The 19,242-nt window shown below is 45.7% G+C and overlaps 1 protein-coding gene across 2 annotated transcripts; it reads left to right on the plus strand.

Moving 5' to 3' along the window:
* The first annotated feature begins 416 nt into the window (after positions 1-416).
* Positions 417-17,826, plus strand: LOC147893979 (putative magnesium transporter NIPA4). 2 transcript variants are annotated; one of them, XM_087386681.1, is made up of 10 exons: positions 417-931; positions 1,037-1,212; positions 1,376-1,432; positions 14,459-14,549; positions 14,730-14,890; positions 15,025-15,152; positions 15,263-15,400; positions 15,535-15,627; positions 15,721-15,844; positions 17,004-17,826. In XM_087386681.1, the coding sequence occupies exons 2-10, from the start codon at positions 1,092-1,094 to the stop codon at positions 17,138-17,140; spliced, it is 1,050 nt and encodes a 349-aa protein (XP_087242807.1). In that variant the 5' UTR covers positions 417-931; positions 1,037-1,091; the 3' UTR covers positions 17,141-17,826. The 2 variants fall into 2 exon arrangements, with proteins under 2 accessions (XP_087242807.1, XP_087242806.1); XM_087386680.1 differs by having other exon boundaries at positions 417-1,212.
* The last annotated feature ends 1,416 nt before the right edge of the window (positions 17,827-19,242 follow it).

Genomic DNA, 19,242 nt, shown 5'->3' on the forward strand with positions numbered 1-19,242 from the left:
AGGGTGTTAGGGCATGTTCACATATAGTGGTTGCTCTAAGGCTCGTAATTTTGGGGCATGTATATAGATAACCCCCGCTTGCTCAAGTACATGCTACTATGCAGTGAAATAGATTCTCTAGCCCCGGTCTCCCCCCCCCCTCTCGAATAAAAAAAGTGCCCTTGTCTCTGTGCCTCGGTCCTCTTTTCAATGGTGTTTAGACCGATGCTATGAGATGAGATGGCCGCCAAGAGAGAGTCATGAAAGGGGCTATGAGTGGCTTGGGAAGAATGGTGCCCTTTTGAGTCAAAGTGGACGCAAGATAGATAAGCCTTCATTGAGAAGGTGTTATCGAAGGGACGTGGAGATTGAGGAATCTGGTGATAGAATCTGGAATCTGTTTACACACGAGTGGAAGACCGATCCCACACGCACGGAGTACTCTCATCATCTTCACTGCCCAAAAGCACCTTTTCTTTTTGAGTAAGTATTGGCGTCCTGCGTCCTCTGCTCCTGCTCCTGTTTTCTGCTCCTGATCTTGATCTCGATCTCCATCATCTCCATAGCCCACGATCCCTCCCTCCTTGATTGCCTTCTCTCGATCAGTTCTACTCCTATCCGTATCCAATTCATCCATCCCCATGCTACCGCCCATCTCCCAATTACCTGCAATGCAGCTCCCCAATTCTTTCCCCTCCCCCCCCGATCTCTTTGCTTGAATGCCCTTGGTCTCCATTCTGATGTTTGCCCCTGCGCCTTGGGGACCGTCCTGTTTCGGCTGGCGATCCTGATGGGAACGGGGTTTTTAGAGAGGAGGGCAAGACGCGATTTGCCTGCACACGAAAAAGACCAGGAAGAGAACGACGCAGACGACGAGGAAGCAGCAAGCACTCAACCTGTTGTTGAAGTTCAAGGAACTAGGAAGAAAGACGAACAAGGAACGGGAGTGGTGGTTCGTAATTGGAGGTCACTCGCTGTTTGTACGAATAAAGTCAGTCAAGTGCAAAGCATTCGATGCTCAGGACTGTCTCGACCTGATTACGCTACTCTTTCTCAGGGCTCATCTAGGAGATCATTGGTATTGGATTCACAAATAGACCACTGAATCAGCCATGACGTCAGAAAATGTGATAGGTCTTACTCTTGCACTGCTGTCCAGCATTTTTATTGGTTCAAGCTTCATCTTGAAGAAAAAAGGACTGAAACGTGCAGGGGCCTCTGGAGTCCGAGCAGGTTTGTCTTGAAAGGGCCCTTTCTTCTTACATTCATGCACGTTTGTGCTCTGTGGCTTCCTTCTGAGAGACAGAGGGTTGGGGTGATTTACAAATATGGCTCCAAATATTAACATCGAAGAAACTTCAGTTATTTGAAGTCGTCCATTGTTGCCTTTTGACAGGAGTGGGCGGATACTCATATTTATATGAGCCTCTCTGGTGGGCCGGCATGACTACAAGTATCTCTCTCTCTCTCTCTCTCTCTCTCTCTCTCTCTCTCTCTCTCTCTAATGTACCTGTAGTGTGGCTGTATATACACTCAGGCTGACGTGTCATTGCAGAAGTTGTCACGTATACACTCATCCGTCTCTTGCATTTTCCACGCTTAGTAACGTTATCGGACATGAGCGCCTATTTTACAATACCGAAATTCACGCCTGCTCAGGCAGCAACCTGACAGTTAGACTCTCCTAAAAAAACATTTGGTCACTGTTCTAAAAATCAACATGTGCTCACAGCATCCCTCTGTAAGTGTAATCGAATAAAAATGGCACATGAAAGAAAGAAAATGCTTTATCATGTCCAGTCTTTCAGTGCTTGGACATTCTTTAAAATATATATGAGTTGATTATCATCACTATAGAATCAGGTGGAGGGTACCTGGCATAAACATTACTGCACAGCTTTTGACAAATAAGGTGCAATGTGGTTGAATGCCAAACAAGCAGATATGCAGGCAACCCGCAGAGATGAGAAGATAATCAGTGGGGAGGCAGAATTCTAATTAGGAAAAATGGATCGTTATTGATGGGATTCATAAGTCTACAGGAGTGCTCAAGATAGAGAACGGTTTTATGCTGATAGACAGCATTCGTCCAGATATTCAGCCCTTCTCTCACCATGTAGTTTCCTGTGTCATTGGCTTATAGCCACCAAGATTTGGTCTCCAACAGGGGAGTTTGCATCTCTATGGCCAGACTCTGGCTCTTCATGTTTTTGACCAGGGTAGAGGCTGGACTGTTATTATTTAGGGAATTGGGCTATGCAGAGAGGAGGTTACACATGAACACTGTCATGGTTGACAATGTCAGACCATTCTCCAAGAATCCTTCAGCTGGAACCGTTGTCCATCACCTTCCAGCAATCTGCGTCCGAGATTTGAAGAAGCACCCACACTTCCCTTCTGCCTTCAAAAAAGTCCAATTTCTTCCAATCTCGCATTACCTAAGACAAATGAAGAGTAGAGTCTCTCCATAGCATGCTATAAAGGCTTAAATTGAGAACATCAAGTACATACCAGATCGTTTTACTGCCTGTGTGCTTGCTCTGAAAGCAAACCATGCACCTCATCAAGGCACAAACCAATAGCCTGTGTAATCCTATACTGTCCCCTTCTGAAGTACAGCAACCATCTGAACATGAGACCCCAGGGCACTCCATGGAATCCACCCTCGTGTCAGTGTCAACAGCCACACACCTGAAAGATACCAAGCACTCCATGCTGTCCTTCACCTTCACAAAGGTATCTAATGCCTCGTCGACCCACATCTCTCGGAGGAGGAAGGGAGAGCAGGGGCTGAAGCGGTCGACATCTCTGCTGCTAAACCACGCAGCAAAGTCGAACAAACTCAACCTTCAATAGACTAGAACTCCTTACGCACCTGACTGAACCTGAGTCACCCTCCTTCTCGCAAGGGCACTGTCCTCCAATCGTGGAAGTCGATTCCCAAGAGCTTCTGAATCAGGGTCCTCCTTCAGCAAGGTCCTTGCCTTCAGGCTCCCACACCTGTGAGCCTCCTACTTGGGTTTTGATACCATGTTAGAAATGACCCACAGAGGGTACGCACAGCGGAAGACTGATAGAATAGCCCAAGAGCTCACACAGTGTGGAATCACAAACTTCTTAAACTTATGTGCATAGCATAGGTGTGCAGACTCATCAAAAGACAATGAACCAACCAGATAGAGAAACCACCAACCAAAGCTATGGACACAATACAAAAGATTCAGATCCAGAGTCCCACCAATGGTATGGTCCTCTGATCTTACCACAAGGTCCTCCTCCTATTTGCCGGTTATCTCTAGACTCGAGCCCGCGTGCTCCACCTCGAGCGTCTGTAGACTTTCTGTCCAGAATGATCTTCTCAACCTTGCTGCCCTGAGTGCCAGCCTAGATAGGCAGGCCCTGTCAAGCTTTGTCTGCAGCACACAGGTCCTCTTGGTCCTCGTGAATGTAGGCCCCAAGATAGCTGCTCCACTGCTCCAAACTGCTTGTGAATGGCTGCTCCAGAAGATGGTGAATGAGGGCACAAGGCCCTCATTTTTATAGGCGTAGAGGGCTGGCCAACCAACCGACCCAGTAGACCTAAAATGGCCGACTTGCTGGCAGGCCAACCTGCCCCCTCTAGCCCATTAAATGTGCCGCTTCTGGGGCTCAAAACAAGGGCCTGTTGGCCTACAAAACTAGAGCACATGCCCCCCCTATATATATAGGGTCCAGCCCCTTCTTGCAGCCCTTGATGCGACCTGGTAGACTAGCTCTTGACCAGCCCTACCAGTCCTCTACAAGTCCGACTGCTCCTGCAGGCTCCCCCGCCATCTCATGCCATGTATCAGCCCTGTTTGCACCTACAAGCCCTTGCCATGTTGTGCCATCTGTCCGGGATACCCTGCCATGTGTCGCCTGCTGCCTAGAGCCTCTCTGCCATGTGGCGCCTCTGGCCAGGCCTAGATCCAGGGGCTGTTGCCCTTGCCATCCATCCTGCACAGTCTTGCCATCTGAGGCAGCCTATGAAGCCCTTCCAGGTATGTCTTGAGCAGTGCTGCCCACATGACAGCCTTGCTGCTGTCCATGTGGCAGCCACCTCTTCTCTCTTGGCTGTGAGGTGCTGCCCATGTGGCAGCCCCCTCCCTCTCTCTTTTCTTTTGTCCACCATGCTGCCTTTAATGTGTCAGTCTCTCAAACCCTAGGTTCAACCCCCCCCATGCTGTCCTCATATGGGGGCTTACAGATGGGGAGGTGACCTTTCCAACAGCTTCAGCTTGCAATAATAGAGAAATTTCAGCACAGTCTCTTTTGAGTTGACATCTTGCATGAAGATGGCAAGCTCTTGGATGTGCTATTGTGTGCGATTGGGTGAGGAGCTGTTATTTTTTTTGCATGGAATCCCTAGATGACTTGGTCTTCTACATAAGTTTTGTGGAATTCCCAAGTATATTCATACCGAAAAGCCCCCACATATTGTAACTCATAAAGCGACCTTTCAGGTGTAAAAACTCAGCTTTGGGATTGAGCTGTTGCTAGATCGAGCTGCTGCTCCTCCCCTTGAAGCCTCCTGCCCCCTCCGTCAGCCCCTACCTCACCCTCCCCCCCCCCGCTGCCCTCTCCCCTCCCTCCCCTCGCTGCTCTCTCCCCTCCCTGCCCCCTCGCTGCCCTCTCCCTCCCCCCCTCCCCTCCCTCTCCTGGCTGCCCTCTCCCTCCCCCCCCCCCCGCTGCCCCTGCTTCCCCGCCCCCTCCTTCTCCCCCGCCCCCCTCCCTCCCTCTCCCCCGCCCCCTCCTTTACCCCCGCCCCTGCCCTTCCCGCCCCTCTCCTCCCCCCCCCGCCCCATCCCTCCCCCTCCCCTCTCCTCCCCCCCACCTCCTCCCTCCCCCTCCCTCGCCCCCCTCCTTTCCCCACACCTGCTCCCCTCTCCCCCCCCACTTGCTGCCCCTGCCCTCGCTGCCCCTCCCCTCCCTCCGCCTCCCCCGCCCCCTCCTTTCCCCTCACCCACTCCCCTCTCCCCCCCCGCCTGCTGCCCCTACTCTCCCCGCCCCCGCCCCATCCTTCACCCCTCCCTTCCTAACCAGCCCCCCCCCTTCCTCTCCCCCACGCTCCTTCCCCTTCCCCGCTAGCCCCCTCCCTCACTTCCTATCCCGCCCCCTCCTTTCCTTTCCTCTCCCCCGCCCTCCCTCCCTCTCCCTCCCTGCTCCCTCTCTTTCTAAACTTCTCACCCCCGCAGCCCCCCACAACCCCCCCTAGCTCCTCTCCTCTCTCTCTCTCCTTCCCTCTCCTGTTCTCCTTCTCCCTGCGCTCGTGTTCCAAGGCGTCTTGGGCAGCAATTTCACGGACGTGAGCTTTTTCAGTGTTCGAATCGGCCCTTTTACTTCGATTGGCAAATGGATCCCCACTCAGCCAATCTTCATCCACCTCCACCGGCCGCGAGAACCGTCATTTTCTTAGAAGACGAGTTGCAGCAGCTCAAGAAAGATGTGGAATTGGAAGGCTCCACATCACTTTTCGTCCGCATCTTTGGGTCACACCCTTCCAGATCACAAGCCAGAGACTGGATGCTGGTGGCATTACCAGGAGATCTCGCCCCACACATAGGGATATTCGACTTTTGGAACGTGGATTCTTCCAAGTGGTTTTCGACTCCCACGAGTCCACAGCCCTTGTTCTCAAAGCTAATCCTCTGGCTTTGGGTTCGAGGAGGATCTTTCTTTTGCCCTATACCTTGGACTTCGATCCCGTCGAGGAGGACAGTCAGGTCACATCACTGGTTCATTAGATTTCTTGGTCTTCCTTAGGTCTACCATCGACTTCTTGCTACTATCGGAGCCACATTCGGAGTGGTCACTGAGATCCCCCCACTTCCTGGCATGCCTTCTTCCTCGGCAAAGGCAATCAAAGCGGATGGGGTGCCTCGAGTTAGGGTCATTGTCTCTGACCCTAACATCTCAAATGACCACATCATGCTTCAGCGCCTAGATGGCTCTCTCTTTCGACAGAGATCCAGGACCACCAGGAGTAGCAGGGCGCCCTGCTTTGCGCACCCCAGGACCACCAGGGGCAGCAGGGCGCCCAATGCCCGCAGCACATCCAGTACCACGATGAAGAGCGATCAAAGCGGCTTGGTCCTTCTCCTCCATCTTCCATGAGTGCAGGTCTTCTTCGCACTCCTCGGCGAGACTTGCTTCTCAGGAACTCTTTTTCGGCACTGGGAGATTTGGCGACTTTCGTGGATGAGGAGTTTGTGCCCTCCACCTTAGGGGTTCCAGTCATTGGGATTCCTTTTGATAGGGCCTCCCCCTCATCACTGATCAGGTGTGGGGATCCTTTCACCTGTTGAGTTTCTTGCCCTCAGCAGGAGTGTTTCGGCCTAGGGAAAGCTGGTCTCCTCTACTAGGTCGGGTAAGCCTTTCCACCCCACATCCTTCTGTCGATGAGGATAGTTAGCCGGAACATATAGGGCCTAGGCGGAGTTCCACACCGTCGCCGTAGGCAGCTGATCCGGAATCAGCTTCATGCAGGTGTCATTGGAGGTGCTATTGATATCCTTCTTATCCAAGAACACAAGTTGGATGCCAGTGATTGCTCTAAATCTGGCAAACTTCTTTCAGGACATACCTTGTGGTCGCCTGCTATAAGCACAAGGGAAGGTACTTGCATTTCGGTCTCTCCTTCTATTTTACCCTTGGTTGCTGGTCATGGTATTATCTCCCCCTCTAGAGCTCAATGGATCATTATTTTGATTGGAGGGCATAAGATTGGTCTTCTCAATCTGTATGCCCCCAACAATAGAGGGGAGCGAGTCTCCTTTTGGAAGGAGTTACTATCTTGGGCCCCCATTGCAGATTCTTGGATCATTGGTGGCGATCTCAACATGGTTGAGTTGCCATCAGACAAAAAGGGAGGCAGACAGGGTGGAATTCATTCTTTGGAGAGGGCAGTCTGGGATGCCTTTCTCTTTCAATACAGTAGTAGGGACACTTGGCTTGATGATGCCTTTCATGTTATGTCACAGTCACTCGTGTACTCTTGGTCGAACAGGAGAGTACACATGCCCATCCATGCACGTATTGACAAATTTTATGTAGATGATTGGGCACTTGACAGAGGTGGATCTGTATGCATTTCTACTGGGTTACCACTTCAGATCATTTTCCAGTGGTGTTGCAGATTCTTGAGCCTCATCGAAGAGGACGCTCTGCCAGTGTCAGGATTCTGGATGCCTTTTATGCAAAGGAGAGCCTCACGGAGGATATTTTACAGATTTGGGTTTCTCACATACAGGGTGGAGTTGTCCGCCCATCTCAGGTAGCTTCAGCCTTATCCGGAATTAGTGATTATTATCATATAGTCGCTGATTCCAGGAGACGTGAGATTGGTATACGTCAGCAGTTAGCGTCCCTTCAGAGGGAAGAGCAGAAGAGGCCCATTGATGCTTGGATTCAGGAGCGCCTTGCTACAGCAAGGGTTCATATACAGATATTGTTGAATCAGAGAGCAGAGTATGCCTTTCATGCACAGGAATCCTTTTGGATTCAGATGGGTGGGAAGGTCAAAAAACACTTTTTCTCTACTCATGGACCCAGACATAGTAGAGATAGTATCTTGCAGCTTGTTGACTCAGACGGGGTGTTACAGTTAGATCCTGATGCCGTCATGCGTGTAGCTTCATATTTTTTTGCATTCCTTTTTTACTGCAGATCCGAGCACACATGCCATAGATGATGCCAGAGAGGTTATTTGGTAGTATATCCCTGTATTGGTGAAGGATGAGATGTATGTTTCTCTTGATGCACCTTTCACCTATGCAGAATTCAAGACTGCATTACTTGCCCTTCACAAGGGCAAGTGCGCCTAGGTTCGGATGGACTTACCCCTTCTTTTTTTATTAGCAGATTGGTGATCACATTACATCAGCCCTGCAGGGTGTGTGGGACTCTGGTGAGATGCCTGACTCACTTACAGATGGTCTCATTCATCTCATCGCAAAGGCAGGTAATAGGAATCTAGTGTCACAATGGAGACCCATTACTTTATTGGGCACTTTTTTCAAGATTCTGGCGAAAGCCATCGGTATGCGGCTACAGGCTTTTCTTTCAGATTTGATTCATGACACACAGACAGGGTTGTGCATGACATAAGTATTTTTTATAATATTTTCTCATTTTAGGAGGCCTCAGAATGGGCCATGCAGAGCCGCCAGAGGTTGGCTATTCTACTCTTGGACTTTGAAAAAGTTTACGACAGAGTAGATTGGGGTTTTTTAGAGGGTACTCTTTCTCGCTTTGGTTTTTCAGATGCATGGATTAGAGGAGTATCCTCTCTCTACAGATCAACCCATAGCCAGGTGCTTATTGGGGGGGGTAAGAGGGGACAGATTTAAGATCGGTAGATCAGTCCGCCAAGGATGTCCTCTTGCCCCTTTTCTTTTTCTGTTTGTGGCGGAACCTATGAGTATCTACCTTAGATCTCAAGCTAATATTTATGTTGGGGTAAAGGCACATTGCCAACCCTTCATTAAAAGATAGGACACCTATGACTGTCTTAAGACAGTCATAGGGTAAACCTAATCCTAATAAAACATAAGTGAGTTTGTGGTGTGGCTCATCATTCTTCACACCCGCACTAGAGTGTCACTCTCTCTCACTCTCACTCTCTTGCTCTCTTCCACTACACTCCTCCCTCTCAACTGGTATCAGAGCCACCCTCATATAAGCACTTACGTGTATTTGGCTGCGAGTGCTTTGCTCATGTACGCAAAGATCTACGCACCAAACTGGATCCAAAGTCTATCAGATGCATCTTTATGGGTTATGGTGACGAAGGTGAAATGGGGTACAGGTTATGGGATCCCGTTAAACGGAAGATTATACGCAGCAATGATGTCATCTTTAAAGAAGATAGTGTACACAAGGAACCTGTGCAACCTGTAGAATACAGGAGGGTTATTTATGATGATGTTGGACAGCAAAGAATGCCCATTTATATGCAGCAGCAGGCTGCTGCAGATCACCCTGTTCAAGAGGGTATACAGGCTGAAAATCAGCCAGATAATTTTGCCAATGATGCACCACTGGATGTGCCAACAGATGGGGCTGTAGTACAGCCAGATATGGTGGTACAGCCACCCGTCATGCATGAAGAACAGGCTGGACAGCAGCCTAATCCGGAACATTTTGTTAGGAGGAGCACCCGTGCACAACGGCCTCCTGCCAGGTTTGTTCCAGGAGCCAATAATGTGGCTGATTTTATCATGCTGACAGATTGTGGTGAGCCTTCCAGCTTCAAGGAAGCTATGGGAAGAACAGAGAAAAAGAAGTGGGAGAAAGCCATGCAGTCAGAAATGGACTCCCTACTTCAGAATGATACATGGGATTTGGTGCAGTTACCTGCAGGCAGAAAGGTTTTGCCATGCAAGTGGGTTTACAAAGTCAAAGTGGATTCAAATGCTTTACCTCGGTATAAGGCCAGATTGGTTGCCAAGGGATTTAAGCAGGAAAAGGGCATTGACTTTGATGAGATTTTTTCCCCTGTAGTCAAGATGACTACTTTGAGAGCAGTGTTAGCTCTTGTTGCTCATGACGACATGGATTTATGTCAGATGGATGTGAAGACAGCTTTTCTTCACGGAGATCTTCATGATGAGATCTATATGAGTCAGCCAGAGGGATATGCTGTTAAAGGGAAAGAACAGCTTATGTGTAAGCTCAAGAGGAGCTTGTATGGACTCAAGCAGGCGCCAAGGGAATGGTACAAGAAGTTTGATGCCTTCATGCAGTCCCAAGGGTATCATCGGTGTGAAACCGATCATTGCTTGTACACCAAACGGGCAAAGGATGGCAGTTTGATGCTACTCATTCTATATGTGGATGACATGCTTATTGCCAGTAAATCTCAGCATGAGATTAGTGCTTTGAAAAAACAACTGCATAAGTCTTTTGACATGAAAGACTTGGGTGATGCAAATCATATTCTTGGCATGCGTATTACTCGTGACAGGTTCAAGGGACTTTTGTTTTTGTCACAGAAAGAGTACATTGACAAAGTACTGCAGAGGTTTAAAATGGAGGGGGGGAAGTCCATTAGTACCCCGTTGCCTCCACATTTAAAACTCAGCAGTAAGGACAGCCCCAGATCAGATGATGATAAGGCTGAAATGGCCAAGGTTCCGTATGCATCTGCAGTTGGATCTCTAATGTATGCCATGGTTGCCACTCGTTCGGATATTGCTTTTGCGGTGGGAGTCATCAGCAGGTATATGGCAAATCCAGGCAAGCGGCATTGGGAAGCAGTGAAAGGTGTCTTGAGGTATCTCAAAGGTACCAAAGACTTGTGCATATGCTATGGTAGGCAGGATGCATTGGTGCATGGTTTTACAGATTTAGACTATGCAGGGAATGCGGATAACCGGAAGTCTACTACCGGTTATATTTTCACATTTGCAGGAGGTGCTATATCATGGGTGTCTCGGTTGCAGAAATGCGTTGCACTGTCAACCACAGAAGCTGAATATGTTGCAGCCACTGAGGCTTGCAAGGAAGCAATATGGCTTACACGGCTAGTGGGAGATTTGGGCATTACAGGAGATATGCCAGTTTTGCATTGTGATAGTCAGAGTGCTATCATGTTGGCAAAGAATCCGGTCTTTCATCAGAAGACCAAGCACATAGAAGTGAAATATCATTTCATCAGGGAGGTACTGGAAGACAAGCGACTTGAGCTTGTGAAAGTGCATACTGATGATAATCCTGCAGATTTGCACACTAAGAGCTTGCCTACAGAGCGGTTTGCACATTGCCGCCACATCATGGGATTAGGATGAGACCATTCTTACTTTATGGTCTTGTATACAGTAACTGTATATTGCTGTAATTTTTATTCTTTTCTCCCCTTTAGGCACATTGGCCTTTAGGTGGGAGGTTGTTGGGGTAAAGGCACATTGCCAACCCTTCATTAAAAGATAGGACACCTATGACTGTCTTAAGACAGTCATAGGGTAAACCTAATCCTAATAAAACATAAGTGAGTTTGTGGTGTGGCTCATCATTCTTCACACCCGCACTAGAGTGTCACTCTCTCTCACTCTCACTCTCTTGCTCTCTTTCACTACACTCCTCCCTCTCAATTTATGGGCTGAGGCTTCCTCTTCGCCGGCGGAAGAGCTCTTGGATAGTGAGTTGGCAGATGACACGGCTGTTTTTTTGGATGCCTCCCCCAGGACACTCACTTCCTTCCGAACAGCCTTGGATTTATTTTGCACAGCTGCAGGTGCACACATTAATTGGCATAAATCCAAAGGTTTTTGGATTTGTGATGATGGCACCCCGGATTGGGGTAATGATATTGGTTCACTTAGGTACAGAGGGGTGTCTCTGTTAGATATTTGGGCTGCCAGGTTGGGGTGGGCATCTCTCCTTCACAACAGTTTGCTCTGGTGTTGGAGAGCATCAGAAGAAAGCTTCGAGCTCAGCCAAACTTGACTTGGCATCCAGAGTGGTGGTGGTTAACCAGGTTCTTCTAGCCATAGCTTGGTTTATATGCTCTTGTTGGTGCCACTCTAGGGATTGTATCACTCAGCTCAAGAGGCCCGTACGGAATTTTTTATGGAGTGGTCTAGATGGCACAACTGATGTTACAGCCAGGGTGGCTTGGGAGACCTTGATTCTTCCTACAAGAGAAGGGGGTTTGAATATCATTGACCCAGATCTACAGTGCAGAGCTTTACTCCGCAAGGTTGTTGTGAGAGGACTTATGCCAGGACAAGAGCCTTGGAAGGACTTTTTTATCAAATGCATACAGTCTCGCACACCCACTTTAGGAGATGATTGGATACACAGTATCAGATGGGTTTTCACCACAGCCCACCTTAGATCTTCTTCTTCCCCTCTTATGGTTGCTATACTGAAAGCATGGGCCAGCTTCAGGAGTACTCTTCGTAGGATTCCCCTGTCCACTCGTGAAGAGATTGAAAGGCAGCCTATCATGTGGAACGACAATATTTTGGATGAGCATGGTAGACCACTTGGAGCTTCTCTTTACATGCAGTGGCCCAAATGGGAGAGGGGCCCTACATCTACTGTGGGAGCATGGAAAGCCTTCAGGGGCTTCCTGCAGACCATCAGGCCCAAGTGGTTGATGTAGCCTTGCCCTTGGATTGGGTGGACACAGATGACATGCCTATTACTTGTTCCACCTGGATGAGGGCATTTTCCAGATTGGGCATTCCTTTGCAAGTGATTGCTTTACGGAACGCACATGAGGATGCCCTAGTCTTTGATATTTCTTCGGGGGGCAGGCAGTCTAAGCCCACAGATGATATATTGCTAGAGGTACCGTTTCAGCCAGTCAGGGTAGTGGGCTTCATGGAGCATGGCTCTCTTTCACAGTGGTACTTGGATCGTGACCCGCTACTCATTACCCTGGGCTCATGGAGGTTGTGGCTCTATGGAGGTGTCCCAATTAAGTTTTTGCAGTGGGACCCTGGGGAATGGGAGTGGATAGATGAAGGGCACTGAGAGAAAGGAATCCCCTTCTTTTGTTACATGGTCAGTAATGCCAGGAAATTCCAGCTCAGCTGTAGGGGTTGGAGGCCCACCAGAGCCACTCATTGGGAGAATTTTCAGATTTCTGCAGACTTGGCAGAAATTTTTTTGGCAGAGGCTCTGGAAATCCCACCGGAATAGAAAAATCACTCTCTTCTTTTGGCTTTCTATTCATGGTGGGATAGCAGTGAATCATTGGAGATCCAGGTTTGGGGCCGACCCTACTTGCCCTCGTTGCCTTTCTGCTTTGGAGATAGTACAACATTGCCTTTGGGATTGCAGACAAGCGAGAATCATATGGAAGGGGATTGCAAGACTTTTCAGCACTTTTGTTCGCCTCCCCTTCTATATGACCTGGGGATCAGTGGCTTGGCTCACTCTTTCAGGGCCCCAGGTTTTCTTCAAGAGACATAACTCGTCATAGGCTCTACACATCCGACGACACTTTGTGGAGTCGTGCTTATTAGAGGATGTTCCGGCCACCCTCTTCAGGGTTGCTCATTCCTCGGTTGACTCTCCATGGGAGGTCTTAGCTAGCATTGCAGCATGGCACATTTGGAGAGTCAGATGCACTGAGGCTATGGAGGGTTCTCAGGTTCACCCTTCTCAGAGCTTAGCCAGTACAACTTACACACTCTGATGGCCATATGGGCGAGCATGCAGGGATCCTCTCGAGCAGCCTCCTCTAGGAGAGTTACTTTTGTTAGGGATTGGAGAGACTCTCCCTTCCTTGCTGAGACTTCTACAGGGTTGAGTTGGCATTTTCAGCCTCAGCCTTGGTTTCTTTCTACCTCACTTTTCTGAGGTGTTTTTATTACATGCTTAGCATGATGTATTTCCGCTCAGAGCTTGCTCTAGCGAGTTTCCTTCTTACTTAATAGAAGTCTCTTTTTTGCAATAAAAATAAAAATAAAGCGACCTTTAATGTTTGTCTTACTGGCCATTTCCATATATTCCAGCTTCCAATTCCCATGTTTGGGTTGGATTTTGCTGATGCTTTGGCTCTATGTATTGCCTATCATTTACCTTGCTGCTCAGACATGGCGTCTTTATCAATGAAAAGTGTGCCTAGGAGAGAGAGAGATATGATTTTATATGATTTTATGAAAGTCCACTGGAGACCCTTCAGAATGTATGGGACTAGAAAGCGCTATCAAATGAGATATTAGTTCTTTTACATCTTGACCTCTTATGGTGAAAATGTGGAAACTTTCTATGTGGTTGCTATGTGTGTAGCTATTGCCCAATCGCTTGGCTGGTTGACTGAGAAATTTTTTAAGCTGTTGGCATCATTACTGTACCTTTCCTCGATATGCATGTACGCTTTACAATGGCGAAGTGTGTTCTCTTCATTTTCTGTCTCCCTCTTGGACAAATTTTGCAGATTCCCTTTTCCCTTGTATTTTGGGTCGTGGGAGCTGGTCTTTATTCTGCAGATCATGCGCCTCTTGAATATCTTTTCCTAAGTATTCTTGTCTTTCATATTTCTCCATTGAATTGGTTCTTTGCTTGTATATTTCCCTTTTTTTTGTCATAACATTTTCCAATGTTTTTTACACGACCAGTTCTGTAATTTTCCCCTCATCCTCTGGGATATTCACTGCATTTGTTTCCCATAGCTCCATGTATTTAATACGTTCTCTACGCAGTCCTTTGCTTTTTTGTTGCCTCCATAACCTGTACAGGAGGTTGCTTGCTCCATTTTAAACTTTTTTCCTGGTATGTCATGTATTGGCACAATGGTTCCCCTTGCAAAGGTATCATTCTGGTCTCCGCAAGCATGGGGTTCGCACTTCAGGTGCATAAAACATTGTATTATAAAACTTCTCATTTTCTAGTTCCATAGATGTGATTTCCTGCATTTGTATTGAAAACTGTGGAGAGAGAGAGCAATGATCCATGTTTCTCACCTCTGATTTGATGTATTGTTAACTTCTGAAAACTTTTTGGGCAGTGATAATTGGTGAAGTCGCAAATTTTGTGGCCTATGCATTTGCAGCGGCAGTTCTAGTTACCCCACTTGGTGCTCTTAGTATTATTGTAAGGTAAAATTCCCCCTTGTAAAGAGAGAATTTGTGAAAGATTTTATCTATTAGTGGGGCCTTGGGCCTCTGATATCGTTGAGTGTCACTGCTTAAAAAAAGCTAAACTTAAACACGCCCTTATATAAGTCAATGTCTCATGTCTGGTAATTTCTCTTATCTGGCCCGGTTGTTGTTTGGCAGTGCTGGGCTAGCTCACCTGATGTTAAAAGAGAAGCTGCATAAGCTTGGGATATTGGGCTGCCTAATGTGTATTGTAGGCTCTATTACAATTGTTCTTCATGCTCCACAGGAGCGCTCCATTGATTCAGTGGAGGAAGTTTGGGAACTTGCAATACAACCTGGTAATCACATGCTATTCTTTGCCTCTTTTCTTTGTATAGCTTTATTTTCAATCAGATCTAACGAAAGGGATGTTTTAGTGCAGGTGAATTGTCTTAGAACAGCAATCTCATGCTTTGATGGAATTGTCATGCAGCATTTCTTCTGTATTCTGCATCTGTTGTTGCTGTGGTGTTGGTCCTTGTGATTCACTTTGCTCCACGATGGGGGCATACCCATGTGATGGTGTTTGTTGGCATATGTTCTCTCATGGGTTCCCTTTCGGTATGTAACTTCCTGTTTGTCGTTGTGCTTGCGTCTGCTCCTTGGATCCTGTTTATGCTTTTGGAGGAAATAAAAATTCAGATGCATAGATTAAATTTTTTTGGTGGCAGGTGATGGGTGTCAAGGCGTTGGGGATAGCAATTAAACTGACGTTTGAGGGCGAGAATCAGTTCTTCTATTGGCAAACCTGGTTCTTTGTGATGGTGGTTGTAACTTGTATTCTCACACAAATGAACTACTTAAATAAGGTATCTTTTTGACGTTGGTCTAAGAATCCAATTATTGATGAATGTGATTTTGTTTTCTTTTGTGCATTCTGCATGGTTGAGTGTTTTTTCGTGCTAGCATGAAATATCTAAGAGACTTTTTTGGGGGATGCCAGGCGCTTGACACTTTCAACACAGCGGTGGTGTCTCCAATCTACTATGTGATGTTCACCTCACTTACGATAATAGCTAGCGTCATCATGTTCAAGGTATATGCTGTGTGACAACTTTTCCAGCTCTAGTCGCATGTTGTATTTGAGTCTGAACTTCATGGGAAGTAATGATTGTTTTGTTATCTACAGGACTGGGAAGGCCAGAGTGCTACCAGTGTTGTTTCAGAACTTTGTGGATTCATTACAATTTTGTCTGGGACGATTTTACTGCATGCAACGAAGGATTCTAACGATACACGAATACCTGGAATGAGTAGGGTCCTCAAATCTTTTCCTCATTAGGTTCTGCAACATTTTTCTTTTTTGCAGGATTATTCCACTATAATAATTCCAAGATTCAGGAATTTAGCGAACTGATTTTTTCCCCTGTAAGATTTATTGCTTGCTTCATCTACGAAGGGGCCATTGAACCATTCACAAAGGGCAAATGGTATATTGTGAGATTCAAGGGTACACCATTTTTATGAGAGGCTCTAAGTGGGTCTTGTGTCATGTTACTGCTGACTTATCCTGTGTATGAGCTGACTGAGATATCCCTAGGCAGAGAGCTGGGTTTCTCTGGAACAGGCTGGTTTTCTTCTATCAAGCACCTTCGGGGCTGCTGTTTTGTATGAAGTTTTTCAAGCATTAAGATTCCTTTCTTTGAAAAAGAAAAAAGAAAAAGAGATATCCCCATGCATCAGCATTGGGTTGAGCTGCGTTATGTAGACATCCATTTATTTCTTAGGTTCTTTCCATAATAATTCGCCCACCTTTTTCCTTTATTAAACTGTCCTTTATGGATGTCTTTCTTTTTTGCAAAAAGCCTCACTAAAAAGTAGCTAGAATTGGAGCAAGTGTTTGCCATGGGTGAAGAGTTCTGCTAGAAGGCCTTCATGATCTTGGCTCTGCCATTCTGTACTTTTTTTATAGCATTCTTTCTGGCATGATGCTACGAAGAAGTTAAGGCTCATGAAGCAAGGGATATCATTTACACCTGTGCAGGTACATCATAGTAGGTATCAGTATAGCCTTTCCAAAGATTCCTTTGAAAAGCCTTTCCTTAAGCACTAGCATCATAGTGGGTGTCAGTGTAGACTTTCCTTAAGCACTAGCATTTTTCAAGACTGTGTGATAGGAACATAATCCACAGACCCTTGTATAAATGGATGTTCATGTGTGTGTGCATTAGTGTGCCAAATGTGAGACAATGTCTGTGGGGATGCAGCGTTTCTTTTGGCTTTATAGGATGAGCTTGGGGCCTTTTTTGAAATCATTTAGTTCTTATGTAGAGCTGAGTAAATTCATTCTTAGAGCTCTCCAAATTTGATATTGCTGGGGGATGTGATTGGTGAAAAGGAACGGGGTGAAGTGAAAACCCATTCTCATGACTGTTTCCGTTTCTCTTGATTGGGCATCTCTTTTGTAAGCAGATATCTACTCGCCTTTGTCACCTTCAGTTTCAACACGACTCACAAATGGCATTGCAGACCTCAAGCATCCAGAGGATGATGATTCACCGGCTGCTGATATTCCTCTGCGCCGACAGGAACTATTTGTTTCTCCTTGATTATTGGTGGTCGCAGTTTGTAATGGGTTGCTGTTGATGCAAAGTGTGCGTCTGCATCAGGGGTTGCCAGTGCTGATTACCGCTTGAGCTTGTGCACCAAGATGAGCAGTTTAGTGACAAGCATGCTGAAGTTTGAGGAAGAATTTTCGATTTTGAAAGGAATAACTGTTACCGGTGAAAAGCCATCTTATTAATATATGCAAAGATAAGCAAAAGTTCCAACAGACCTCTGGTATAGTCACAGCAGGCACAGTGTAGTGGATCTCATTATTTAGCAAGCTCATATGTATCTCAACTTACATGGAGTCGAATTGAAGACGACAGCATGCAAATTGCATTTGATTCAGAGACCAAGTTGGAATCGGTTTCATGAATTTTGTAAGTAATGTGTTGCTTCTGAGATCCAATCGCATATCAATCTGGTGGACATGTTGTCCTCCTGTTCTTACAAGGATATGCTTTGTACTTGTAACTTCATTTGTCACATCTAGAGTACCATTTTCCATTCCTTATTTTGTAGCTATTAGGTTGAGGTTTATAGCATTGTACGGAATCTTTTCATCCACAAGTTTACAGCAGGACATGTATTATGCTTGTAGCAAGAAACTTTGATTTTTTGTGTTCTTTGATATTTATCTGGCTATAAGCTCTGACTTTTTTCATTGTATATACTGGCTGAAGACAATTACAGCCCAAAATTGGAAGGTTCATCCTTTACTTCACAGGAAAATGAGCCTCTGGAAAGAGAAACATACACAGGTACATTCTTAAACAAATAACGATAAAGTGGTCTAGCTACTTTAGAAAATTATTGTCTTGGAAGCAGTATTACAAAACACACTTTCAGAGGTTGATTTCTAGAGCACTGGGTTAATAAGTAGCACTCTCCATCACCAAGGAGGTTAGACATCAGCGCTCTTCCAAGGGGAAAATGCAAGATTAAATCTTTTCACAGATATGCTGCTGTTATGTATATCTATTGCGAATGTGGGAGTGGCCAAATGCCGACACAAGAAGCTCTAGTAACCAACATGTCATTTAAAATAATGTCTTGAGCAATTCCAAAATTCGTGAAAAATGTCTTTATGAGTTCAACCTTTCAAGGCTCAGCTATTGCAATGAAGATCATGAGATGGAAGGAGTTGAGATGTGTATTTTGGGCCCCACATGAATAAACTCTAGAGAGACTAACCATCCATGATAGAAGCACAGACCTTTGTACTTTTAATTGTTAATGTATCATGAAATGCAAGCATGCTAAAAGGTAGAAAAAGCAAGGCTATACTCAAAAGTTGGACACGAACTATATGCTTACAAAAGTAAAGGCATGTATTACAATAGAAAAGGCGATCAAGCAACAATAACCATGTCACATTTATGAACACTAGTTTGATAGCAGGACACAAAATTGAAATCAGACAAAAAAATGCCTTGCTAAGTGGTCATGTTTGAGGAAGTTCACAAGCTATATGTGGTGAATTTTCATATCTTATTTTCATCTTGTCCTTTCTTATGATCCAAACTTCATCAAGGAAATATTTTTGTGGTATAATTATGTGTCCTAGGATTAAAATTTATAAATTTTCTCCACTTCAAAGTCCTAGTGCTCGTGATAGCACCCATAAACCATAGTTGGAGGTTTTCTAAAAAGTGGGTCTTACATGGTTAGAATGCAAAATTTTTTGGATCTATAAATCAAAATCATTGGTAGATGTTAAAAACAATCTTATTTGAATAAAAAATTTCAAAATTTAGGGATGTATCTGGGCTTTGATTGCTATTTTCTCTTATGTTTGTCATTAAACATTTTAAAAATCACTTGTAATCAATGATGTTTTCCTCAAAATAGGTATTCTTATTTTGAGGTGTCTATATATGGATGGAAACTTCTTTGTATATCAAAGATAATATTACTTTTTCAAGTCCTTAAATTAGTCTAATGTGAGGGTTTTATTATTATTTTTGGGGTCTATCCAAATGATGAATTATTTTTAAGTGTGCCTAGAGAGTAGTGTAAAGTTAAAGGTAATGTATTGCTCAAGAATAGTTTTAGGTGATGCATAGTTATACTTGATTATATGGGTTACATAAGATATATTTCC

The sequence above is a fragment of the Dipteris shenzhenensis genome, chromosome 15 (assembly GCF_047967505.1).
Source record: "Dipteris shenzhenensis isolate YYH24624 ecotype China chromosome 15, Dip_SZ_1.0, whole genome shotgun sequence".
Taxonomy (NCBI): Eukaryota; Viridiplantae; Streptophyta; class Polypodiopsida; order Gleicheniales; family Dipteridaceae; genus Dipteris; species Dipteris shenzhenensis.